This window comes from Dermacentor silvarum, chromosome 8, assembly GCF_013339745.2.
Source record: "Dermacentor silvarum isolate Dsil-2018 chromosome 8, BIME_Dsil_1.4, whole genome shotgun sequence".
Lineage (NCBI taxonomy): Eukaryota > Metazoa > Arthropoda > Arachnida > Ixodida > Ixodidae > Dermacentor > Dermacentor silvarum.
This window is the reverse complement of record NC_051161.1, coordinates 127245645-127272693: the sequence shown is the minus strand read 5'-3', so window position 1 is coordinate 127272693 and position 27049 is coordinate 127245645. Positions and strand designations below refer to the sequence as shown.

The window sequence follows — 27049 nt, the reverse complement described above, 5'->3', positions numbered from 1 at the left end:
TGCTCCTTTGCGTAAAACAGCACGTGACTTCCACCAGCACGTGACTTCCACCAAACCCAGGAGAGGCCGGGGCCTCTCCTGGGTTTCCTTCCTCCATGCCCGTTTCTCAGCGTTCGCACGCACCGACGCGTCATACATTTCGGAGGCCACGCCCAGGCTTCACGGCGTCGTCGCTAGATGGCGTTGAGTGTTCTTAGGCACACGCGAAAGCGGAGTCCCGCTGCAGTACCCACCTCATACATAACTCGTTTCGACGGTGGCAATAACTTGTGCCAATATACTGATAAGACGCTAACGCATTGCCTTCCGCAGTCATCGCGAGATGGTTTCTGCAGCTTTCTTTTTCTATCTACGTAAACCTGAATTTTTTTATGCAGTCGTATTTAATTTTTCGCTGAGTGGCCGATCACTCTCGTGGAAGTAGACTGGGCTTGAATCTTTGATTCTTAAGTATTTTTCTAGTTTTACGTCACAGTTGTGGTGACAGTTAGAAATACGGTTCAACGCACTGTGATCATAAGGATTCTCCAAGCACCCACCGCGACGCTTTTCAAGCATGCAGTGAGCTTCTGCGCAGCCGGTGCAAACAGGGTCTGGAAATGAACTTGGGCGTTCTGTCAGATCATTTAAAAGGGATGTCTGAAGGCTTAGTGGTCATCTGGCTACAATGTCAACCAGGATAGGGTGGCTAGAAGGGGAGGTGTGAATACCGGCGGCGCAAGCGTGACCCCTCAGCGCACCGATGCCGCAGGGCGGCGCTGTTGACCGAGGCGCGGGAAGGCACGCAACCGAAATGAGCGCATCGCCAGCCTCGGGTATCGCGCGTTGTCTGCGAGCGTCATGGAATATACGTCTTTATCCATGAAATCAACGTTTTATCAGCCCACATCACTACTCCTGTGAGATTTTATGGGCCCAGTTCGCATTGCGTCGATAGATTCAAACGCGTTTTTTTTTTTTTTTTGTCCTCCAGATCAGAATCATAGGGGCTGGGGGCTCTGGAATAATTTCGACCACTTCGGGTTCTTTAACGCGCACTCACACCTTACGGCACACAGGTGCCTTGCACTTCGACTCCCTCAAAATGCGACCGTCGTCCTCGAGGTCAGCAGTAATCACCCTATGCGTGCCGTACGTACGACCTGTAAACTGCAGTCATTACCCGATTACTTCTCGACGTACAAACCACTTTGTGCCAGCGCTTGAAGACGTGTAGCATGTCCTTTCGACGCTCAAATAAGCAATTTACTATGATTTCAGACAGCAACAGATCTGGTCATAAAATAGTTTATTTAAGTGAGGAAAACAACTATGGGAAAATTTGATCTACAACACGCAATATTTCAGTGCTTTTAGTTTATTCTCAGTGCCCTGCTGAATGACACCTTTAAGCAAAAAATGAATCCTTGTTACGCAATAAAAACGTACAACTGATGCTGTCAGGGCAGCAGAATGCTCTAGGCAACCAATTTTGGCACATCACCAATTGATCGACTGCATAAACTTTGCCACAGCTTTGGCATGCAAACGAGTGAGTTTGTTTTCAATAAGGGCATTAATTGACCAGCTTGTAGAATGGTTCTGATAGACTGATAGATATAAAAGGCCCCCAAAGTCCCTTCTGTTTGTTCTTTAGATTCCACAACGGTTTCGTTGTGAAGCTGCCCAGCCAAGTAGATGCTACAGCTGGCAATTGTCCTTCTCCAATGAAGAACACTACCATTTTGGTTAACACAACAGGCGCAGCATTTCGTTCAATGCAAACTCTGCAGTCCAGTAACGAGCAATGTTTTGTTTAAACTTTTGCAGTGACCACAGTTCCAAAGGTCGCTTAAGCTCGATAATGAACAATTCTTCTGCGACTGGACTGGGCATTCCATCCCGCTGTATATTTACAGCCTCCACGTCTGCCGGTGGGCATGCATTCCCCCGTCTTGTCAATAGACAAGCGCCGCTTCTCTTGTAAGATAATAATAATAATAATACTTTATTCGTACTCAGAGAGTCGAATATGTAGTCCAGGCATACAGGGTCATAGTAGGCGGAACTGCCTATACCGGAGTGGTTTGCGTCCCGAACCTGGAACCCGTGGAGCGTGTGAGACATCTCTTCTTTTTCTTTCTTTCGTCAGAGTCCTGCTAATGTATTTTGGCAAGTTCGGAAGTACTGTGGGCACGGCATCTTCTGAGAGGGCAGGAATGTGACGTGGTATCAAGACTGCAGTTCCATTAATAAAGTCGCGAACGATAAACCTAAGGAAACAAAAAAAAAAAAAAGGCGGTGGTGATCAGATTGAGCTAGCGTGAAAGGCCTCGTGAATAATACTAGGATGGCAATTGGCAATGCCACGACGACGCTGTGCAACACGCTATGTATCGCGAGAAACACCACAAACAAGGCGACGAGACCAAAACTGACGGCGAAGGCACGGAGGCGAGGCGAGACCGGCAGGCCGGCGCGGCTATGCTTCCCGCGCCGCGAGCGGTAGCGCCATATTTCCCCTGGTGGCATCGGTGCGCAAGGGGGTCACGCGCGCCTGCAGGAAAGCGCCGCCGGTATTCACACCTCCCCTTCTAGCCACCCTAACCAGGACAACTGCTAGCCACACTCAAAAGGCCCCGACTTGCACTGCCCTTTGAATTTTCCACACGCTGCGCAAGCCAAAATCATTCCATGGTGATGCTTTCGAGAAAGTCTGGTTGGAGCAGTTGCTAGATTGAACTATTGACGTGACCGCAACCTGTACTGCACAACATCTACTTCGTGGCTCCGCAACGTCTTTATCAGTCACCAGAACTGGGCGCGACTTGGTTTGAAACTATATGGAGCTTCCTTGGCGACCTGGCAGGAGTATATGGTAGGCGAATGCGCGACACCTAGGGCAGTTTAGAACGATATAAATGACCAGAAGAAGCCTTCAACTCCAGTAGTCACGTGCCTACTCAAAAAGAATAGAAACAGGTCATCAACATTGTCGACTCAGTCACAAATAACAAAAGCGGTGAATACACGTCGCAATATTGTATATGCAATTTCGGGAGGTTAAATAAAAGCGCTGGCAGGAAACTTTCTCGTACTTTGTCCTGCGTGGAAGGATTGCTATGCTAGCAATGATTTACTGCTCCACGAAACATCTTTGAGAGCGCTGACAGAGGGCTGGTTTCGCATGAAATGGATACAATGGCTTTAAGCGCTCGTTCATATACTTGTGGCTCAGCTAACGTTAGCCAAGCTGCTCGTTATGACATAGGTATGACAATCGAATACCGTAGGTCTTGAAATTGTATCTTGCACCGTGTTTCTTTTATTCTATCTTTTTGCTGGAGAGCTGCGCTAACGTTAGCTGGGACGCCCTACAGAAACATGGCGTGAGGGATGTTAACCCTAAACGTTGACTGATACTTTTTTGCGCGCTGCTTCACGTAGCGTCCGAGGTGACCTGGATTGACGTCTTGTTCGTGAATTGCAATCACTGCAAAGTCCTGAAAAAAAGAGGAGGTGAGTACACATATACTTCTACCAATGTCAGCGCAGCTGGCAACCTAGGTTGATTGCACTGAACCGCTCAACATTTTGCATGTGGTTAGATATAATACTCCAGTTCGACAGATTCATGTGTAGAAGGTGAGATAGAGGAATAGGCCATGCGTGCAGTCTTTTAATATATCGACGTCCCTGTGTCAACCTAATGTGCTGCACTGAGACCGATACACCAGTTCAGAGTGTGCCTCTGTATAAACAATTGCTGTAATAGGAGAATGCCTCCGCTTGAACCACATAACTGCTCTTGTACCAATCAAGTGGCAGATGTGCACATTTACTTTAAGCAGGCTTCATTTTCGAGTGGTAGTTTCAGCGTAACGTCAGGCACTAATGGATAGCGACAACACGACGACCCTGCATGAGGTGGCATAGCCAGAATTTTTGGGGGGAGGTGGCACTCACTAGACCGGGGACGGGAAAGCGACGGAGGGGGGGGGGGGGGAGAGGCTTGGCAGGCCGCATACCAAGCCAAAAGGTTGAAGGGGCGGGGGGGGGGGAGGGGGAGTGTGAGGCACGTGGCCATGGTGTGCCCCCCTCCTTCCACCCCTGTCTACGCCACTTATTTCATGTCTGAAGTTAAGCTAAGATTAAACATCGTTATGTAAGTTTGCCCGGTATTATTTTGTCCGTTATAAACCCCTTCCGAACCTTCGTACAAGAGTGTACTAAACCGCGGTACCTGCTAGAAGATGCTTCGTCGCATACGCTGCACGCCGGCAGAAACGTCCCCCGCGCGTAATTGTCCTGGATGCCGGTTCAATAAAAAGACCCTAAAAGTAAAACGTGTTTCGACTTCTTTGCTGCTTGGCTAGAAGCCCCCGTTTCAGAAATTTCCTCCAGGCGAATCGCGCTAATTTGGCCTTGGAACATAGTCTCATAGACACACACTGCCAGTTTTTGCCAGCAGCTTCAGCTTCGAGCGAACTTTCTAAGTCTTGAGTGGAGACGGGACATGCCGGGCCTCCTGCGCGTAGCGAGGTCCCGAAAGCGACATAACCTAATCGAGACAGCGGGCACTAGAAGGAGATTATAATGTTATGGGGAAAGTCGGAAGAGAGGGGCGACCTGGAGGAAACCTGCGCAAGGACGAGGAAAAAGCATTTCGCATATCGTTAGCATGTGTGAGATGCCCATGCGTACTAAGCCTTAAAAAATAAATAAAGGGTCAACCAAGTATTGACGCTAAAACGACAAGGTCGACGTACATGCTGGTTCAAATGATTCGACAAATAAATATAGACTATTTCTTCTATTCGATTTTTCATGTTCATTATTCCCTCATGTCATACCTTATTCGTATCGTATCTTACGCGCAGATTCTTTTTTTTTTTTTTTTACCAAGAGGCCACGTGGGCCGATCCCGGAGAATGTATAGTCTGTGGTGCAATGTGGTAATGTTTCGACTATATTGGCACTAATTAAGACCGTGCAGTTCATTTGATCTAATACGTGACTAATTCTCGCTTCTTGCAGGCTCCGTCGTAGTCGCCTTCCAGACACCATTTCGTCGCGCCAGCCCAGCTTAGTCCAAACAAACTCAGTCCATTTCTCAGATGTGTGCCGTATGGCGGCTTTTCCTCAGCATCTCTACATCTGCGGCGGTGCACCCTTTACAGGGGCATCACAATGTTGGTAGTTAGCGAGTATATTGGCGCTAAATACGCCAGCACAGATCATTTTACCTACTACGCGACAAGTTCTAGCTTCTCATCTCGTCGAGAACTGCATTTTGGTACATTTTTCGACTCAGTACGACACTCTGGAGGTGCGAAAAGGTCGGTTTTTTTTCTGTAAGTGGTAAACAAGATACCCATACACAGATACACCAAACCCGTCTGTAGTCAGATAAAAAGACCTTGACTTCAATACATGTTTCGCAGGAACTAGGTCTCATGCACATGCGTGCCACACCAGATGCGTGCCACACCAGATAGAACTGTGGGAAAAGAGAAAACCTGGTTGTTAAACGATGTGAAGTGTGAAACCGCTATCATAATAGTACAATTATGATTGGTTGACTCTTTTTAACACACTAAAACAACAGTGGGGCTATGAAAAATCACGTAGAGGGGAGGGCTGAGGATCAGTTTTCACCACCTCTATTTTCCAAGGATTCATTTACTCTCCTTTCATCGAATTCTTATCATCCTTGGCCCAAATTGCCGATATGGGGATAGTACGGGGTTCTGCTTCATGCCAATCAGTAACTCAGGGCAAAAACAATATAGAAAGCATTAGAATCGTTTGAAAATATGGCAGTTTGAGTACTTGAACGTGTACTTAAATCTAAGTATGCGAGAGTCTGTGCATGCTATGTTTATGTTGAGTCGGTTGAGATCTGGGAGGGGAGGAAGACTGCGGGAGTAAGGTGGTTACAGTCTTCAAGACCCTCGCCTCCCCCCCTCCCCCTCCCCTTACATTTCTGTGCGTCAGTGGACCGGAATTAGTTTGCATACCATGATACTACAACCGCAAAGGTACGGGAAGGGATGGCAACAAGCGCTTGTATTCGCCCCTTCTTCTCGGTTTGTACTTCGTTGTACGATAGCACATACAGACCAACAATTCCGCCTACATTTCCTTCCTTTTTTTTTCTACAGTTGCCGACACACAGTGTTCCCTGTGGGTGCGCCCGGCGTCTCTGCGGCGAGGCGTGCCTCAGTACTGCCATTTCGTGTACGACCTGCTCTGCGGTTCTTCTCCGAAGTACTGGATATCGGACGCCGGGTGCCTCTATGAAGACTCCAAGGTGGCCTACTGATAATCCAACGGCATCGATAAGTGGCCAACCGCCGCGGAGGAGCTGAATGGCGACGACGAGACTTTTGCCAACTGCTACGTGAACTTGGCTACGGGTTCTAAAGACAGCCTTGGAATTTCTTTAAGTCCCAGTGCGTTGCATATTTCTGTGCGATCGCGGGCTATCACGCGCACTAGGGAGTGCGCTTTCGTATGGCAACTACGTGTATTCCTGTTATTGCATTGCAAATAAAGCCCAAATCCATTGAGAATATGAGGCTTCACGTCCTATAAGAACGCATGGATTACGGGGGACGCCAATGTGGGGGGCTGTGGATCAATTGCGACCACCTGAGGCTCTTGCACCTAAGTTTATGCACACGTTCACTTGTTTGCATTCCACCTCCATGAGAACGCGGCCGCCGCGGCCGAGAATCGACCTCACGACCTCGAACAGCCCAAAGCTATATAAATGTAAGAACGATTGCTAGGTGGCAATGAAGAAAAGTGAAAATGTATTGAATGGCTCGCGGGTCCCCTCAGTCCCCAGTTGTTGAGGAGCACCTGACCAAGGCGGTGGTCAGACCTGCGACGCGGCAGAGGGTGCTAAGAATCTCTGGGTCCGGTCAGGCCGCCACTGGAAACTGAACCTGGAAACGTTCAACACGGGCACCCTCACGAGTGAGGGTAGCTTAACAGTGCTGTTTGAAGAATTATCAGGCATTGCCTGGGACATTATTGGACTTAGTGAGGTTAGAAGAACTGGTGAGGCTTGTACAGTGCTGACTAACGGCCACGTTCTCTGCTACAGAGGTCTTCCAGGTAGGAGAGAATTCGGGGTATGATTTCTAGTACATAAGGACATAGCAGGCAACATTGATGAATTCTACAGCATTATTTCGTCGTTATAAATCTGAATAGGAGGTATAGAATTAAGGTAGTACAAGCCTACGCCCCAAACTCCAGTCACGATGATGAAGAAATAGAACAGTTATGTGAAGATGTTGAATCAGCGATGAGAAAGGTGCAAACTCAGTATACTGTACTTATAGGCGACTTCAATGCAAAACTGGGGAAAAATCAGGCTGGTGAGCAAGCAATTGGCAACTACGCATTGATTCTAGGAACTCTAGAGGAGAGATGTTGGTAGACTTCGTGGAAAGGAATGGGCTCCGAATAATGAATACCTTCTTCAGGAAGCGCAGCAAGAGCAAGTGGACCTAGAAAATATCTAATGAAGAAACAAGGAATGAAATAGATTTCATACTCTCTTCCGATCCCAGCATCGTGCAGGATGTAGAAGTGTTAGGTAGAGTAAAGTGCAGTGACCATAGGTTAGTGAGGGCTAGGATTTCTCTTAATTTGAAGAGAGAAAGAGTAAAATTAGCCAAGAAGAAACCGGCCAACCTAGACGCAGTAATGATAAAAGCAGACCAATTTAGGCTGGTGCTCGCAACCAAATATGCAGCTTTAGAACAGGAAGATAACGACAACATAGAGGCAATAAATGAAACCATAACTATAGGCTGATCTCAGAAGCAGCAATTGAAGTGGGAGGTAAGGCACCAAGGCAACCAGTAGGTAAGCTCTCCCAAGTAACAAAGGACCTAATAAAAAAACGGCAAGACATGAAACTATCAAACTCAAGAGATCAGATAGAATTCGCTGAACTGTCGAAACTGATCAACAAGAAGAAAGTAAGGGATATCCGAAATTACAATGTGGAAAACGTTGAGGAAGCAGTAAAATATGGACGCGGCATGAAATCAGTGAGAACAAAACTTGGCATAGGACAAGGAAAAATGTGTGCACTGAAAGATAAGCACGGTAATATTATCAGCAATTTCGATGGCCTAGTAAAAGCATCAGAAGAATTCTATACTGATCAGTACAGGGCCCAGAGGAGCCAAGCTACCTTCATTCGAAGTAGTGATGAACAGGATACAGAGGTTCCTTCTATAACTAGCGATGAAGTTAGAAGGGCCTTGCAAAACATGACCAGGGGAAAAGCTGCCGGAGAAGATGGAATAACAGTCGATTTAATCAAAGATGAAGAAGATGTCATGCTTGAAAAGCTTGCGGCCCCTTATACGCAATGCCTCACGACTTCAAGTCTACCAGAAAGCTGGAAGAACACCAACATTATACTCATTAATAAGAAGGGAGACGTTAAAAAGTAAAAAAAATCATAGACCCATTAGCTTGCTTTCAGTATTGTATAAAGTATGTGCCATGATAACTTCCAATAGAATCAGGGCAACACATGACTTCCGCCAACCAAGAGAACAAGGCTGACTTTAGGAAGGGATATTCTACGATTGATCATATCCATGTCATCAATCAGGTAATCGAGAAATGTGCGGAGTAGAATCAAGCTCTCTAATGGCTGACATAGATTATGAAAAGAATGAGAAGAAACGGAACCAAGGGGCCCGATTTTTATTAATCATAACATATATATATATATATATATATATATATATATATATATATATATATATAGAAACTTTATTTGGTTGGAAAATATTTGAAGTATAGCGGTGGTCGGAGCCCCTCAGTCCAGGGCCCCACTGGCCTCTGCCGCCTGCCTGACCTGGCTAATTAAGGACTTTTGTCCTGCCAAGTCGGAACGGGCGAGCTGTGCCTCCCACTGCTCCATTGAGATATTATTAGTGGGCCTATGAGGGTGCTTACTACACTCCCAGGTCACATGTATTAGTGTAGGTATGCCACCGCACCAAGGGCATGTGGCCCTATAGCGGGTGGGATACATGGCATTTAGCAGTTTTAGATGGGGGAATACCCCGGTCTGTATTTTGCGCCAATCGGCGGCCTCTTCCCCGCTAAGTTGTGGGTGAGGCGGCGGGTATTTTCTGCGGACTCCGCGCTGATGAGCAAGGATGTCTTTTGCATTTAAATTGATGGGATTTTGTGAGGGATAGTGTGAGGGGTTGGGGTTCGAAGAGGACGCCATCGCTCGGTTAGTAGACGCTCGAGCTAAAGCGTTAGCCTGTTCGTTCCCCTGTACCCCCGAATGTCCCGGGCACCAGAGTAGGCGATGGCGGTGGTTGAACGATTTGGGGATTATCGCGAGGCTAGCCGCAGTCACGTGCCCCTTAAGAAACATGCAACATGTCTCCCGGGAGTCAGTGACCACGACTGAGTCCCTTTCCGAACGCTCCGCGTGAGCGAGCGCGATCGCCACTGCTAACATTTCGGCTGAGGTGGGGGAGCCCGCCGTGGTCGACGCGGTAATTTGCTGCTGGCTGATCGCGTTCACGACTGCCAGGGCGTACCTCCTTTGGTAGCGCTGCCCGGTAGCCTCTGCATACGCAGCTGCGTCCGTGTAGTACGTATTGTACCTAGCGTTATTGGAGTACATCGATTGAATATGTTGTGCGCGTGCTTTGCGCCTTTCCTTGTTGTACTCGGGATGCATATTCTTGGGAATTGGAGCTACTGTAATTTTGGATCTCACCGAAGGAGGGAGAGGTATGGCCTCTTCGGTGAGATGAATCGGGTATGCTGGGATATTAAGTCGTGCCAATATTGCCCTACCAGTTTTTGTGAAGCTGAGGCGCTCCCTCTGTCGCATCAGAGTGGCCTGCCTCAGTTCGTCGAAAGTTGTGTACTCCCAAAGCTAGCATGCGCTCCGTGGAGGTAGATTTAGGCAGGCCCAGAGCCGCCTTGAAAGCTGTTCGAATTATCGTGTTGGCCTGCCTCTCCTCTTCCCTGTTCAGGATTTGGTAGGGCAAGCCATATGTGATTCGACTAATCACTAAGGCCTGTACGAGCCTTAGGGTATCGATTTCTCGCATTCCCGCCTTTCTATACGTCACTCGACGTATCATTTGGGCTATGTTGTGGGTTGCGGATTTGATGGTTTTGAGCGTCTGTGCTGCTCTCCCGTCGCTCTGAAGCCACAAACCCAGGACTCGCATCGTAGGTACCTCTCGGACCTTTTGGCCCTCAACCACAATGTTAATCGACCCTCTGGATTTGTAGCCTTTCGCGTGTATCCGGATGACCTCGGATTTTTCGGGCGCGCACTTCAGCCCGCTCGTTCGGGAAAATTTCTCCACCGCTAATACCGCGGTTTGGAGCGTGTATTCTTTTTCCCCTAGGGAACCTCTGCTCGCCCACAGCGTGATATCGTCAGCGTAAAGCGTGCAACCTAGGTCGGGTATCCGATCGAGATCGCGCGCGAGGCGACACATCGCCATGTTGAAGAGCAGAGGAGATATTATCGCTCCTTGAGGGGTTCCTTTGCTCGGCATTTTAAATATCTGCGATGTGATTTGGCCAATACTGATGCTGGCCTCGCGGTTGGAAAGAAATGCCCTAATGTAATTGTAGGTGCGCTCACCACAACCCGAACGTTCGAGTTCCTCGAGTATTGCGCCGTGAGAGACATTGTCGAAGGCTCCTTTGAGGTCTAGTGCTAGGACTAGTCTCTCGTCACCGTACGGAATATTGGTTAGAATCTCGTCCCTTAGTAGGAGGAACGCGTCTTGACACGATAAACCTGTGCGAAATCCTATCATGGAGTCTGGGAACCAGCTCCGCTCTTCCAGGTATCGCTGTAGTCTGCTGTGGATCACCCTCTCATAGAGCTTACCGAGGCAGGACGTGAGCGATACCGGCCGGAGGGTATCAATCGAGGGATTCTTTTTCGGTTTGGGGATCATGATTATTTTAGCCAATTTCCATTCTTGGGGCAAATCTCCCTTGGCCCAGTACTCGCTATTGAAAACCTTTGTTATTTTCGCTAGGCCCACCGAATCCATGTTTCGAATCATTGAATTTGTGATTGTGTCTGGGCCCGGTGCCGAGTTTTTAACTGCGGCTTGCGCCGCTTCGTACACTTCCGCGTACGTTATTTCTTCGTCTAATTTAGGGTTGGCCTCTCCCGCGTATGGTCTCGCCGTGTAGGGTGATGCCGTCGCGGGTGAGGGTCCTATGTATTTGTTCTGAAGGACGTCGACTAGTTCTTGATCTGTACCCTCGAAATTGTCTGCTATAATTTGGAGCTTCTTGTTATTCTCAGTACGTGTGCTCATTGGGTCTAGCATACTCCGGAGTATTCGCCACGTACTGGCCGTTCCCAGTGTCCCAGATAGGTTTCCGCAGAAGGTCGCCCACTCGTTTTTAGCTAGCTCGTTGGCGTGGCCTTGGGCTTGCTCTGCCAATAGAGCGATGCGTTGTCTTAGGTGTTTGTTTAGGCGCTGTCTTTTCCACCTCTTCACGAGTTTCCGCCTCTCTTCCCATAAGCTGACTAGGTGAGAGTCTATCACCGGCGCCTCCGCTGTGCGCTCTATGGCATTGGTGGTGTCCCCGTGCACTTGTTGAAGGAATTTAGTCCATTCCCGCATGTTGGTCGGGGCGGTATCTGAATCCTCCTGTGCCCTCTGGAGTTTTCTATAACGAGGCCAATCGGTTAGCTTGGTGGTTCCTATTGTTCTACGTATGATGGGTGTGGAGAGCGCTATTCTGATTATGTCATGATCGCTTCCCAGGTTTTCGTCGAGGGAAACCCATTGTACGTCTCTGACATTAATTGTATATGCACGGTCGGGCGCCGTGTCTCTGCTCACGCTGTTACCCGTGCGCGTCGGTTTGCCAATTTGATTGATTGCCGGTAAGCACAAGGCTGTGGCGGTACGCTCGAGTAGGAACCCTTTGGGCGATGTTTTCGCGTATCCCCATAGTATATGGGGCGCGTTAAAGTCCCCCACTATCACCGCCTTATCCCTGGTGCCCGTTAAATCTTTTGTTGCCGAGAGAATTTGTGGTAGATCGTCCCCTTTGCTTTTGGGAGGACTGTACAAGTTTGTGATTATTGTGTGTGCTTTACTTCGTTTCTTTGGCATCAGACTGATAACTATGGAATGAGTATCTCCCTCAATTTGTGGAAGTGTTAATAATTGAGCGTTTATAGACTTGCTCACCAGCGTGGCGACCTTCGAATTTTGGGGATCGCTCAGGGTGTAGTATCCCTGCATTTTGGCCGGCTTGGCTCCGACCTCCTGCAGACATATCACGTCCGGAGCGATTTCGAAGTTTTTGATAAACTGTCGGAGCGCTGCCGCTTTCCTGGAGAAGGAGCGGCAGTTCCATTGCCAGATCTCCAATTGTTCTGAATTTGTTATTCGTTGTGGTTTCCTAGTTTGATTAGCCATGTTGCCCAATCTTGTTTTATGCCCGTGACGTTTCCGCGTCCGAGCTATCAGATTCTGTTATGCAGTGGCTTATTTTAGCTTTTGCCGAACCCGCCCCAATCGCAATTGCGCGTTTTTTGGTCGGAACAGCCTTCGTGGCTGCCTTAAGTTGTTCTGCCACAAATACCTTATGTTTTTCAAAATCATTCGTGCATAGCTGCTGAAATTCCATTAGTTTTTGATTGACTAACGTCATCATGTCGTGCATGAATATTTTAGGTTTTCCGTTATCATTGTTTGGATTTGCACTGTTGTTGTCTGCTCGTTATTTGCGATTGAAGTTGTCGGAGACGGCGCGGAGCCCGAGGTTATGTCTGTCGCCGCGTTCGTTTCGGCTATTTCTTTAGTCTGACGCGGCGTTTCCAGCTGTTCTATTTTGTTATTTAGTCGCGCCTCTAACTCTGACATCTGCTTCTCTAGTGACTTTCGTTTGCGTTCTTCTTCTAAGAGCTGTTCTCTAAGGCGCGCGTTTTCCTTTTCCAATTTCTGAATGCGTTTATCATTTTCGCCAGTGTTTTGTTTTGGAGCAGTGGGAGAAACAATCCTCGCCCAGCTCACCTGCTGTTTTTTAGGCAGTGGCGAATTCGACCGCTGCGAAGCCCTGGAGCCTGAGGGGTCCCTTGAAGGGGTACTGCTCTTCGCTGTGCCTCTTTGTGACGATCTGGATCTCGATCGGCGTCGATAGAGGTCCTCCTCCTCCGTCGACTCGAACCAGCGCCCCGGTGCCTTTTTGGTCCTCTGTTCCGACCGCTCCCGCGATCGAGACTGGTGAGTCGTCTTCCCGCGCTTGGCGGCAATCAGTTTGTTCGGGCACCGACGGGTCTCGTGCCCCGCCTCCCTGCACACGGCGCACTTTACTTCACATTCATGTCCTTGTGGTGGTGGATTTTCGAGTCCGCAGCCCCGGCATATGTTCTTGGGGTTCGGACACACGTCCGAGCGGTGTCCCTCTTGCATGCACTCCAGGCACATTTGGACTGTAGGCCTGTACTCCGTACACCGCATTTCTACTCCATGTAGTACACGCATTTGGGGCGCGTGCCGCCCGAGAAGGTGAGGAGAGCGGTGTTTGAACTTCCAAGCATTCGGGCCCTTTCGATGGTCACTCCTTGGGTCCTTACTCGCAGGTGTTGCTGGAGATCTGCTGATTCGGTGTGTGCTGGAAATCCGTGCACCACCCCTTTGTAGCTATCATCTGGATCCGCTACGTACACGTTGAAGGGGTGTTGTTTGCCGCGCAGCTCCATGCATGTTATTCGACGAATGACGTCCGCCACTTCCAGTGAGGGTGTGGAGACGATGATGATATTCGTCCCCTCTCGGATTCGCAGTATGAAGTCCTCTCCGGTAATTTTTCATTGGTTCGGTCCGCTTCCTGGGATTATCGACCCGGTAGAGCGAATAATCGCTTGTGGTATTTCTGTTTTCAGGTATTCCTTGAGCATTAGTCCTTTGTGGGGTTTCAGTATTATTTTTATGTCATTCTTCGGTAATGGTGGTAGGGGCTTCCCCCTCGCCGGGCGCATGTTGCGACGACCAATGCCCGTTTCGCTGTTTTGCCCGTCTCCTTTCGCGCCGCCAGCTGATGGCCCTCCATTAATGTTATTCTTGGTGGAAGCCTTTTCCTTGTCATTGTGCTTGGCAGCCTCTCGCTGTCGCCGCGATAGAACTAACTGCCAGCCGTCCGTCGCCTGGTTGTGGGCGGCGATCCCCTGGCTTTTGCTAGTCCCCGCTTCGGAAATTCGTCTTGTGTCCCCGTTTTCGTCCGCGTTGTTATTCGGATGCGGGGGGGTTATTTGGAGATCCATATCTTCTGATGAAGTCATCTCCTACGCTCGGTAGGGGCGATCCGGGTATTAGCAAGTGGGGCGGTCGCTCACGCGTTAAGCCTATCAAGGCCTAACGGGGCTTCCGCCGCTTCGAATTTTCAAAGTCGCGCGGGATGACGAAATAATCACTCACGGACTTGAACTTGGTCTTGAAACGCAGCTTTGGTCGAGTGGAATCCGATGGGATACTCGAGGCAGGTGCACTTGACGAGCTTTCGGCTAAAACGTTGATAGTCGGCGGAGCCCATATGAATGAGCGCGTTCTGCCGGAACTTCGTCTTCGTCTCCTTAATCATAACATAATAAGCCAACAAACATTGACACCAAGAACAACATAGGGGAAATTACTTCCACACAATAATTGAATTAAAGAAATGATAAATTAATGGAAATGAAAACGGATGAAAAAACAACTGTCCGCAGGTGTGGAACGAACCCACGTCTTCGCATTACGCGTGCGATGCTCTCACCATTGAGCTACCGCGGAACTGTTTTCCCATCCGCTTTCTGAGGTATTTATGTTTTACAACTAGAACTAACTCTGGGAGTGTTAGCCAGTGCCACCACTCACAAGCCTAAGGGCGGATGTGGAACGTGCTTTCTGCCGCAGGCGTCACGAGCACGTGATCTTTTTGGGTGATGGCAACTGGTCAATAAACCTACATATGCTCCCTGAAGGCATCAATGTTGCCGGATTCGAGCCCTCGTTATGTGCGGTTGCCTAATATCGTGATTGCACATCAAGCGTCTGTAGTTGAGGCTATGCTCTCCGGACAAATCACAGCACACCCCTAATCGACAGCTTCCTTTTCCGGGCGTCTGCTGGGGAAAATCTGACCAGGGGAAAAGCTGCTGGAGAATATGGAATAACAGTTGATTTAATCAAAGTAGGAGAAGATATCATGCTTGAAAAGCTTGCGGCCCTTTATACGCCATGCCTCACAACTTCAAGTGTACCAGAGAGCTGGAAGAATGCCAACATTATACTCATCCATAAGAAGGGAGACGTTAATAGACCCACTTGCTTGCTTTCAGTATTGTATGAAATATTCACCAAGATAATTTCCAATAGAATCAGGGCAACACTTGAGCCAACTAAGAGAACAGGCTGGCTTCAGGAAGGGATATTCTACGATGGATCATATCCATGTCATCAATCAGGTAATCGAGAAATCTGCGGAGTACAATCAACCTCTCTATATGGCTTTCATAGATTAGGAAAAATCATTTGATTCAGTAGAGATACCAGTAGTCATAGAGACATTGCGTAATAAAGGAGTACAGGAGGCATACGTGAATATCTTGGCAAATCTCTACAAGGATTGCACAGCAACCTTGGTTCTCCACAAGAAAAGTAGAAAGTTACCTATCAAGAAAGGGGTCGGGCAAGGAGACACAATCTCTCCAATGCTATTCACTGCATGCCTAGAAGAAGTATTCAAGCTCTTACACTGGGAAAGCTTAGGAGTGAGGATCAACGGTGAATATCTCAGCAACCTCTGATTTGCTGATGACATTGTCGTATTCAGCAACAATGGAGACGAATTACAGCAAATGATTGAGGACCTTAACCGAGAAAGTGTAAGAGTGGGGTTGAAGATTAATATGCAGAAGACAAAGATAATGTTCAATAGCCTGGCAAAGGAAGCAAGAATTCAGGATCGCCAATCAGCCTCTACAGTCTCTAAGGAGTACGTTTATCTAGGTCAATTACTCACAGGGGACCCTGATCACGAGAAAGAAATTTACAGAAGAATAAAATTGGCTTGGAGTGCATACGGCAGACATTGCCAAATCCTGACTGGGAGCTTAATACTGTCGTTGAAAAGAAAAGTGCACGATCATTGCCTTCTACCGGTGCTAACATATGAGGCAGAAACTTGGAGGTTAACAAAGAAGCTCGAGAACAAGTTAAGGACCGCACTAAGAGCGATGGAACGAAAGTCTTAGGACTAACGTTAAGACACAGGAAGAGAGCGGTGTGGATCAGAGAACAAACGGGGATAGCCGATATTCTAGTTAACATTAAGCGGAAGAAATGGAGCTGGGCACGCCATGTAATGCGTAGGATGGATAACCGGTGCACCATTAGGGTTACAGAATGGATACCAAGAGAAGAGAAGCGCAGTCGAGGTCGGCAGAAAACCAGATGGGATGATGAAGTTAGGAAATTTGCAGGCGCAAGTTGGAATACGCTAGCGCAAGACAGGGGTAATTGGATATCGCAGGGAGAGGCCTTCGTCCTGCAGTGGACATAAAATATAGGCTGATGGTGATGAATTTTGCGTTCGCAAGTTGGCATGTTTAATGGACGGCACGCGACTTGGGCGCCATGAACGTACATTGAACGCATGAATTAAAAGGGTATAATTTTGTTTACAGAGTTGATTTTTACCATTGTCGTGCTCAGAACGTCATACGGCCCACCGTTGCCGGACGCCCTTCGATTTTCCTGGATGAATATGTGTGAGAGCACATTATCCAGAAGCATATCAAATGGTCGATATCACATGTAATTGGCTACGCACTTATGCATTTTCCCACGGACATCTAGGTCCTCATTCAGGGCCCCCAATAAACGCAATCACCACGTAGTGTTATAGACCATTCCTAAATCATAAAAAGCAGAGGGACAGTACTGTTTGTGTAGAATTGCATCACGTATGTCGTGCTCCAGTTGGGCTAGGTCATCAGTTGCTGACAACATTTTTTCTTATCCACATTAAGGAATGTATATCGTAAGTTTTTTTTTTCTTTCAGTGGCAAATTTCAGTCTCGTATTCATAATGCGTTCGTACGACCGACGCGCAGACTCTCGCTTGGCCGCGCGACGCGCTTCAAGATGAGCGGCTTCTTCTTCGGGTGTCGGTCGTCCCATGTCAAGGCTACATGTAGTCTCCACAGAGTCAACGAGAGCTCTGCCGCCGTCACTGCGGTTTGGAGCTTTATCTCCCCGGTGACGTCACGGCCAAGCTGCACCTCCACACTTCCCGGGGCGTGACTGGTCGAAACCTGCCGAGCCGCCGCCAGAGGCGCCTGCTGCAGCCACGGACACCGCGCGCGTTCGGCGCGAACGCTGGGAAACCGGGAAACGCGAACAGCGTCGGCAGCAGCTCTGCGCGTTGCCTCGTTGGTGCTGCTACAATTTCTTTCTTTCTCTTTCTCTCTCGCTCTCATTTTCTCCTTCTCTCTCCCGACCATAGCGGGCGCGCGCGCATGCTCTCCTTCCCTCCTTAACGTTCCATGTCAAGACAGCATGTGCACGGCAGAGAGAGGAGGCGGAGCTCACTCCGCTCCGCGAGGTGTTTGCAAGGCAACGCTCTCACTCGGCGACGGGGTTTCTTTGGATTCAGCAGATACATTACGCCCGGCTTAAATAGCTCCGCTATTAAAAAGGTGCTAACGCCGCAGTAAGACCTGGAATGGGCATGCCGCATGCTTGGACAATGTGATATATAGAACAAGCGAATCCATAACCAAACATCTAGCACGACTTAGGACGTTCGCGGAGTCCCCAGAGGTTCATTCGAAAACTCGACAAGTGGGATCCACACTGTACAACTTTATTATTCATTTTAAACAGCACCTAACAAACGGACAAGGAAGAACACAGGACGAGCGCTGATTCTGTGCTCTTCTTTGTCCGTGATTTTTGGCACTGTTAGAAGAGGAATGATCCGTAGTATAGCTCGCGCACAAGCCCTTCTGAGACAATTTTATTCGTTGGCGAAGCATCCTCCAACGAAAGAGGTAGTCGCTCAATGTACCTACAGATAACACACTGAACGCCTGTAAAAGTAAACACCACAACCTGTTCCGTAGCAGAAGAGTACCCACGCTGTTGGTCTCGTCATGTTTCGTAACTAGTCATTGCTGCTAAACCACAGCTTAGAACTACAGTTAGGTATTCTGTAAGTGAACTCCTAGTGGAAAGGCCCATTTCGTCAGCTGCTGAAGTGCTGATTGGCTGGGGGTGCCTGTTTCTTTGTCACGCGTACCGCAGCCCAGTTAATCACAAATTCCGCAGCAGACAAAATGTACATGTAAACCAGGTGTACACTTACAGAAAAAGTAGCCTAGAGCCAAAGATATGTGCACGCAATCCTCGTGCAAACGGTTTATTCTGTGCTGTTTTGCGTCCAAGGGGCTGTCCTAGCGAGATATTTGTCGTCTTGAACTCCTTTAGCCCAATTTCGCACCAACGTTGAGGCAGCTGGAGTCCGAGACCTGGTACTTTGGCGATGTCCCGCAGAGCAGGTCGTAGAGAAAGTGGCAATGCTGGGGCACGCCATGCCGGAGGGAGGATTCTCGCACCGAAATCAGACATTTGGAGCCTGCGAAGTGGAGTGGGATAATTTAGGTCAAACAGTCGTCTGTTTTGAGCTTCCAGTCATATTTAAAGACAGATGATCTTGCCATTAAAAACTGGCAAGACAACAACTTAGGGTAGGATTCCAAGTTTTATTCGATTCTCTCACGTCCGTTGTACTGAGTGGTTCCAGCGCGACTAAATAGGACATAACACACAAAACAGACACTCGACGTACGCAGACGTTAACCTAATTGTTTGTTATAGGAACCTCACGCCTGCTTTGTATGCAAAAGAGGCGAACAAATCATTGAAAGACTTCGTCAAAATTACCATGCAAAAACTGCATTTTCATGTGACGATCAGACACAATGGACGCATACGCACACATCTGTCCTTAGGTGAGCTGTCTGAAAAATATTCGACATTTCTTTCTGAAACCGAACTTCTGCAGCTCGAAAATACAGGACAGAGTATAAGACAATTCGTGTAGGACCTTCGCCTAGCGCAAGTGCGTTATTGAAGTGATTGAACTTCTCAAAGTAAAATACGTGAGAAAATTTGTAAAGTACGACTCACACACAACCTCCAGACAAGATATCATCATCATCATCATCATCATCAGCCTATTTTATGTCCACTGCAGGACGAAGGCCTCTCCCTGCGATCTCCAATTACCCCTGTCTTGCGCTAGCTGATTCCAATTTGCGCCTGCGAATTTCCTAACTTCATCATCCCATCTGGTTTTCTGCCAAGAGAAGGGAAGTGCAGTCGAGGTCGGCAGACAAGATATTATCGGATTGTAATTCGAATATACGAGAAAAGACAATTCTTTTACGCGGAAACTCAAACACAAGGCCTTCCAGCTGCCGTGTTTTTTTTTTTTTTTTTGACGTTCCGCCTGGCGCAAGTGCGTTATTAAACTAATTGAATTTATCAAAGTAATATGTGTCAGAAAATTCCTAAATTACGACTAACATATAACCTACAGACATGACAGCATCGGATTGTGGTTCGAATATACGAGAAAACATAATTACATTACGCGGAAACTTAAACACAAACGCCCTTTCCAACTGCCGTTTTTTGGGTGATCGAGCACGCCACGAAATATGCCTACCAGCTAGAGGCTTAAAGCTTCGCTGTAAAAGAAAAGGAAAGGCGCGGTGAATTCGTGCGCGCACGTGAACGTGACGCTGAGGCGGACCGTTTACAGAGGTATCTGCAGCCTTGTGGATCAAGAATGCCTCATTAAGACAAAAAAAAACCGCATTATCAACTTTGTTTTTCCTTCATATTTCTTATATATTATTATCTCACCAATAAATCTAGATTTTAAATCCAATAAACCGAGATCCAGATCTGATTCCAGAAAGAAATGTCGTATGTCAGTGTCGTGTAGGTTTAAGGCCATTACTATGTCCTGGGGCGCTATAACGTAAAGCTATTCCAAACTTTTCTATGGACGTCTTGCGCTGGAGTTTGAGGTATAGTAGCGGCGCCTGGTGGCGGCGAAAAACGTCATCTGGGTAGTACCAGCTTGGGTAGTGCTGAGCACTCGCTGTGGCGAAGCACGTTTCGAGCCCGGGTTTTGCGTCGATTCACGCTTTTTTCTGCCCTGTTTGGAGCGTGAAAAGGCTCGTCACTTCTCACAGACCACGCCGACCACGCTGCGAGCTGGCCGCAGCCTATAGTTTAACGAAAACGGACTCTCCGTGTGCCGTGGGACGTAATGCTGGAAGAGGAAGTCATCGCGACGCCCATCCGGAGCTATAGTTCAGCCTCGAAAAAGCGTCACTGTCCTTACGGCTGCGTCGTGGGATGCCATGAGCAAGAAGGCCTGAATCCCAACATCAGATTCTATCGTTTTCCTTCAAGGCCTCACGCTGCGGAGCGTCGGGCGTGCTGGACAACTTCATTACCCCACTATGAGCAGCACAGGTTTGAGAGTTAAATGGGCTCATCCTTGACCTCAAGCCAGCACGTTGAGGCAGCGCATCAAGGAAGTATTGATTAGAGCACATCGATGTTCGAGCACTGTCATTAAAAGCTACATCAAGCGAGCAGCGCACGAGCTCGCAGCGCATCGCGATTCGCACGCAGTACGTTACTGCGAGCTCATATGCATTGCATCAGTTATTTATCAGTTGCTAAAGGGACAGATGGCCGTTACTACAGTGCAGACATGGCTACTTGTTTAGCGGCATGCAGTCAACAAATATTGCAGGAGGCCCGCCATTTCGCGGCATGGTGAAGGAGCGCTGCCTTCGCGGCGCGTACGATCGTGCGCTCGAGCAGTTCCGTACACATGATGTCTGCTTATCGCTGCTGTGAATTCATTTATAGCAAGCATTTCCTCGCATTTGTGCGCCTGAATCTAGTAGCGTGCAAACCTTACCTGAACTTCAACTTCGTACGTGACTCGCTTCACTTGCGATTGACACCGCGCTAAAACTTCGCAGCTTATTTCTTGAACGGCGTACACGTATAATGCGTTGCATAATTTCTTGCCTTTACGCAGCGTGCCACCCCTGAAAAAATCTTCGGCGCCCGATATTCGCTGCAAGCCGTGGTACAACACAACCGAAAGTGGCGGGTCCATATTGTAAACGTGCTTCCCGAAGCAGACGACCGAGCTTGGTACTACCCAGTTTCGGATTGAGGGCGCTTTTTAGCACCATTTTCGCAGCGCCCCCTGGGCAACGCAGGAGCCCCATTCCAATTCTGCAATCAGCCCACCACAATTGGTCAAAACATTTTCGGGCCACTCCCAACTTGGCCTGTCTGTCACGCGACGTCATGAAAACTGCGATAGCTCCCCTTCTGATATAACATGTCCACATTGATTATGCATGATTAAACCGCACAAAATAAAAACAATTATTCCTGATTCGACGCACCATTAGCCTTCTGCTATTGGTCCAATGTTTTCGTGCTGCGCCCACTTCGCCTGTCTGTCACGCGACCTCACAAAACAGCGAAAACTCACCGCGTCGAAGTGACGTGTACGCAAAAAATGCATTAATATGGCGAACAAAACTGAAAATTTTTCTGAATAGCCTGAGACTGCCCCGTTCCGAAAGAAATAGAAGATGCCTGCCCGCCGATCGCTCAGGCCGTCGCTACTCGCACCTGCCGGTGAGCATCTATTTATTTGCGCATGATAAACCTTTTTGCGTGGCAGTGATACGTTATCGAGCCCTTTCGGCACGTACACGACATTGCTCTGCCAACTCTTCCTTGCTGACGTTCCGTTTTAGCGGCATTCTTATCCTTCCGTTGCACGCCGCCGCGATTTTCGACCAGCCACCGCAAGCTAAGTAAGGCGAAGCCGACCAATCGGAGAAGCTGGCACCACCCTCTTCATGGGGTTATCTATTTTCACTGTGTTGGCTGGGCCCCATCGAAACCCTCTCCACTAGAGCGCGCTCCTCACCTCTTGTCAGCCAATTAGATAAGGAAAACCGCTGAGTGTTGACAATGTTATTGGTTTTGAAAGCAAACAAAGGTGACCTCCTATAAACGAGGAGAGTGTTTGATTGGGTTGTTCAGACAACGCTGCGGGTCACCGCCCGATGCTTGAGTCGGTGGTTACGTACATTTCACGTCAGGAGATTGGAATAAAAACAGTTTGGGGGGGGGGGGGGGGGGATAGCTTTACGTTATAGCGCCCCTGTATGCTTGTGCTGTACCAAGTTGCTTTCAAAAGATGAACTAACCAGAACAAGGTCGCAACTCTTTTGCAAGTGACCATACTTAGGACTTCCGCCTGAAGCGGACACAGGGCTTTCCTTTATTTTTTTTCAATAAACATTCGTCTTCCTACTGCGGCTTCACTTACGTAAGCAGCGGCTTGGCTGATTCAATATCACCGCGTTGCTCAAAAAACACAGCGAACACCAGTCGGAACATAAGTAGCCTTTGCCTACCTAGCTCATTCGTATCTCTTACTATACTTGTACCACAGACACTGATGTTTCCTCCTTTTGTAGTGCAGATGCGTCATGCGACGTAGAATGTGATGCACGGCACAACATTCTTAAGTTAAAGAAACAACCACCTTTCATGCGAAATAGGTCAGATATCTTCAAGCCTAATTGTATAGAGCCATAACCAGTGTATACTCACCTGTCGGGTCCTTCACGATCTTGCAGTGGGCACAGTCCACGTACAGCAGGTCGTACTTCGCCACACCTGAAGTTACGCGAAACGAGGCAGAACACAAGCATGAAACCTACAGATGTCACGCATCGCCCCCCCCCCCCCCCCCTTCCGCTTTTTATGAGGTATCGTTCGGACGCCCTGCAAGGCTAAACGTTTGCAAACCTAAGCATGCTAAGCAAACCCAAGCACAGGAGATCACATACCGAAGATAGTGATCCCTCTCTAACAAGTGGGAAAATGAGATGTTGAGAAAGAAAATACGTAAAGTGAAGGCCTTCCCAATTGCAGTAAGCTACCAAAGAGATGGAAATTAGTTGAATGGGTACGAAGACCCAGAGAACTGACTTTTTAAAAATTGTTGCTGGCAGTTTTCATGACGTTATCGGTGGCCAGGATTGAGACTAAAAGGTAACGCCGCTTGGTGGCTCCAGACCAGCTACATGATAGCCTATAACTATAGACACACTGTGCGAATTGAGATATATTTGAGGGCATGCCAGGTGATGCAGGTATCAAGAATAGACGCGGTCAGAGTAAGGATAGGTGGCGGTAGAGACCTTGTTTGCCTCATACCACCAAGGAGAGTAGCGTCACAGAAAATGATACTAAAGTCTAGCGTTGCTGCGAAGGTGTCTCGAAACGCTAGTGTGATCCTGGCATGAAGAAAAAATTGAAGGACACTTTGTAAATTGCAAAGTGTGTTCGGCTAAAGCCTGTGGCGATTCGACTATGCCATGTCTTTTTTTTTTTGTCGTCGCAGTGACCAACTGTAACGCTAGTGAAATTTGTAGACCACTGACAAATGCATGTCTGTTCCTAGCGTCTTGGTTGAAATCCCCGACAACAACCATCGGCCGATGACTGACACTTGTCGGTAGGATGCGATTCACAAAAGCAATGGATGCTTCTTGTCCGACGTTTGGGGTCAAGTACACACAGACTACAAAGTGCCCAGTCGACGACCTGACTGCACACGCTTCTCCAGGCGACAGCTGGCACCATTCCAGGGCACGGACGGACGGATGGCCGAACGCCGCCGCTGTGCCATCACGTGATTTCTGAGAGAACGTAAGGGGGAGAGGCCACAGCTGTGGCGGCGCAACTGTTGCTATGCGCCACTGTGCCATCACGCCATTGCTGAGAGAGTGTGAGGGGGAGAGGCCACAGCTGGCACCGTTCCAGGGCACGGATGGACGGACGGATGGTCGGACGCCACGAGTATGAGCCATTAAAGGCTTTCGCCTTAATAGACGCGGTCAGAATAAGGATAGGTGGCGGTAGAGACTATGAACACCTGATACCACTAGGAGAGTAACGCCACTGAAAGCGATAGTAAAGTCTAGCATTGCTCTGAAGGCGTCTCAGACCGCTGGTGTGAGGAGGAAAGCGGTCAGGGGCATTGCATACGTCGCAACTCGGTGCTGCACGAAATGAAACCGAATAAAACCCGACAGCGTTTGCGCGCACCCAATGAAAGGATTAGATATTTTAGCCGGAAGTTTAGTCTCCGTTCCGCTCGGGCCAATGTTTGCAGCACCGTGTGGTATGCACACAGCTGCTCGGCAAGAATGTTGATGCGTGTTCGCACAACGCTGGTGCCAGCAGCGAAAGCCATAACACTGCCCTGCGCAGACTGAGCCAATTGAGCGTGCCGTGACGGTGCATCCACTTGGTTTCGTCATTTTTGCTGCCAAACGCACTGCGCGCCCTTGGAGACGTGATAATCGTCCACGCACAGGCTGTGTATGCGCGTCGACACACCGACAGCACGACAGCACGAAACGCACCTCAAGTTTCCGTATCATTGCTATTGCAATAATAAAAAACCGTGACGTTCACGCCTCTGTACAGGGTACCCGAGCCAAAGTTAGCAATGCTGTTAAACAGTGCCGCAGTTCCGCCTCAAATGCGAACCATCAATTGCGATAGGAAATGGTTAGACAGCTATGCGAAGTAAAGCTATTAGTTCGTTTGGCCGCAGAAACTTGTAAGCATTCGCTTACTAACTAAACTAGCATGGTCTCACGCGCGCACAGCAGAGCAAGAGCTCACATCTCACTCGACCACGGACACTCGCTGTTAAAACGCTGGCGTGAGAAAGAGCGGCCGCATCAGCGAACGAATTGCCCTTCGTGCTGTCTCTCGCTTCAACGCGACCTAATGGGCGAGAACACAGCGCACACAAGCCATCAGCCCTCTGCACACCTCGACTCTCTACTTACCGCAGACCGCTTTCAAGATACGGTCCGCGCGGCCACGATCGGCCGCGCCATACGCAGCCGCCGCCAATGTAGTACTCTCCCCCCCCCTCTCCCTGGCGTTCTCTCTCATCTCGCCCTGGTGCCTTATGATGGAACAAGGCGCGCTTCCTCATCACTTTCCTCCCTCGCGCGCGCGATATCGAGCCACCATCCTTCTCGGCTTACCCTCGAACGAGTTCGCTTGCGCCCACACCATACGGCGCGCGGCGGCGATGTTATCACACTTGTACGCTATGCGCAACATCATGGTGACGGCGACGCCGTTGACGACAGCGGAAAGGCGCCTGTCTAATCTACCTGGTGTTCAAAATTAAGCTTTACGGAATTTTTAAAAATCGCCTGTGGCAGGTAGCATAATTCTTATCGTTGAGCTGGGTTATTCGAAGAGGTGGACTTTAGTAGCCCGAGAAATTGAAACACATATTCAACTAATTAACAAAAATTGACTAATGAACTTCTAAGTTAATTACTTTACGACACATATTGCAATTTACTAATTGTAGCCAGTGTGTTTGCAAGACGCATCCACATGAAATAAATTTCCAGGATGACACCAGTTTCGAGATAATATTATTGCGATAGCAATTATATGGACACTTCTACCGTATTTCTGCCGTCGGCGTCGCCGTCGCCGTGAGGTTCCGTATAGATTTCAAGGACGATAAAATCGTCGCCGCGCGCCGTATGCGCGAGCGAAAGCGCGCGGGGGACGCGCGCTATCACGGAGGGCGAACCCCCCCGCCCCCGCGCGCTATCACGGAGAGCGAACGCTCGGCGGAAAGCAAACGTGACCGTCACGCGAAAGACCGTGGGGGTATGGGATGGAGGGAGGGAGGCGGGGCGGCGCTGTGCTCCGGCACCAAAGGCGTATCTTGCCACTCAATCTCCCACGCGAAAGCAACAAAGCGGGAAGAGGGGGGGGAGGGGGGGGGGCAGCTTCTCCTGTGCCAACAACTTCTCCTTTGCACTTTGCCCGGGGATGCCGGTCGTCCGCACCGTCTCTTATCTCAACACGGCTCTGACCTTTGTATGCGCTGTGCATTCGCCGCTCAGTTTCCGTTGAAGCGATAGACCGCGCGACCCTGCGCTTGCTGCCAGCGTTTTGCCAGTCGTTGTCTGCGGTCATTCAGTGTGATCTATTCATGTTTGCTTGTGCGCGCTGACACCACGATTGTTAATTCAGTTAGTAAGCCAATGTGTCCAAGTTTATGCAGCCGATAAAACTACTATCCCTACTCCGAATAGCTCTCTACTAATTTGCTATCGCAATCGATGCTTCGCCTTTCGGGCGAAACTGCGACATTTTCCCTCCAAGTGTAGGACGAAATGCATCGGCGTTCCAGTTACTTTTGTGCTTCAATGTATAAAACAGCATTTTGGTGAGAAAAAAAGTAAGTGGAACAGCAGCGCATTTTTACGCCGAGTTTGATGGCGCATATCTCCAAACTGGTGTCATTCTGGAAATTCATTCCAAGTGGGTACGCCTGACCTTTGAGACATGTCGCGCATGAGCATGCAATCACGCGGCGATTTTCGTGTTCGATCGCTACGAGTAAAACGCGGAGAACATAACAATGCAGGATGCAATGGGTAATGGTGCAGAAAGCGACTGAATGGGATGTTTTAAGGCCCGGTAACAGATTTATCATCGAAAATCACCCCCCCCGCCCCTTATTTGCGAAATGAATACTTTGTTAAATTAAATTTCTCTAATTGGCCAGATAACTAGTACATGGAAATCATCTCGATAACAAAAAGGACTAACGAAACAACATCGTAGGTCTCATAATCACATTGCAATGTTTTTTTTTGTTCTTTTGTATAGTTTGGCTAAAGTTAACGGTGGACACACTGTACAGGGCAGAAGTAATTTGATCCATACCTTACCGAAGCTAAAATAAGAATGACGCTGCGACACTCGCGCAGTAAAACCATCGAACTGCCATTGATGCAATTGCTTTCATCGAACTTAGCCTGCGCTGACAT

At 48.6% G+C, this 27049-nt stretch overlaps 1 protein-coding gene across 1 annotated transcript in view; it reads right to left on the bottom strand.

The window, feature by feature from the left end:
* Positions 1-18466: 18466 nt before the first annotated feature.
* Positions 18467-27049, bottom strand: part of LOC125947352 (uncharacterized) — a 36985-nt gene continuing 28402 nt past the window's right edge. The window contains exon 4 of the mRNA XM_049671888.1: positions 18467-18663. Coding sequence (XP_049527845.1) covers positions 18512-18663 — 152 coding nt within the window. The 3' untranslated portion in view covers positions 18467-18511. The remainder of the gene's footprint in view (positions 18664-27049) is intronic.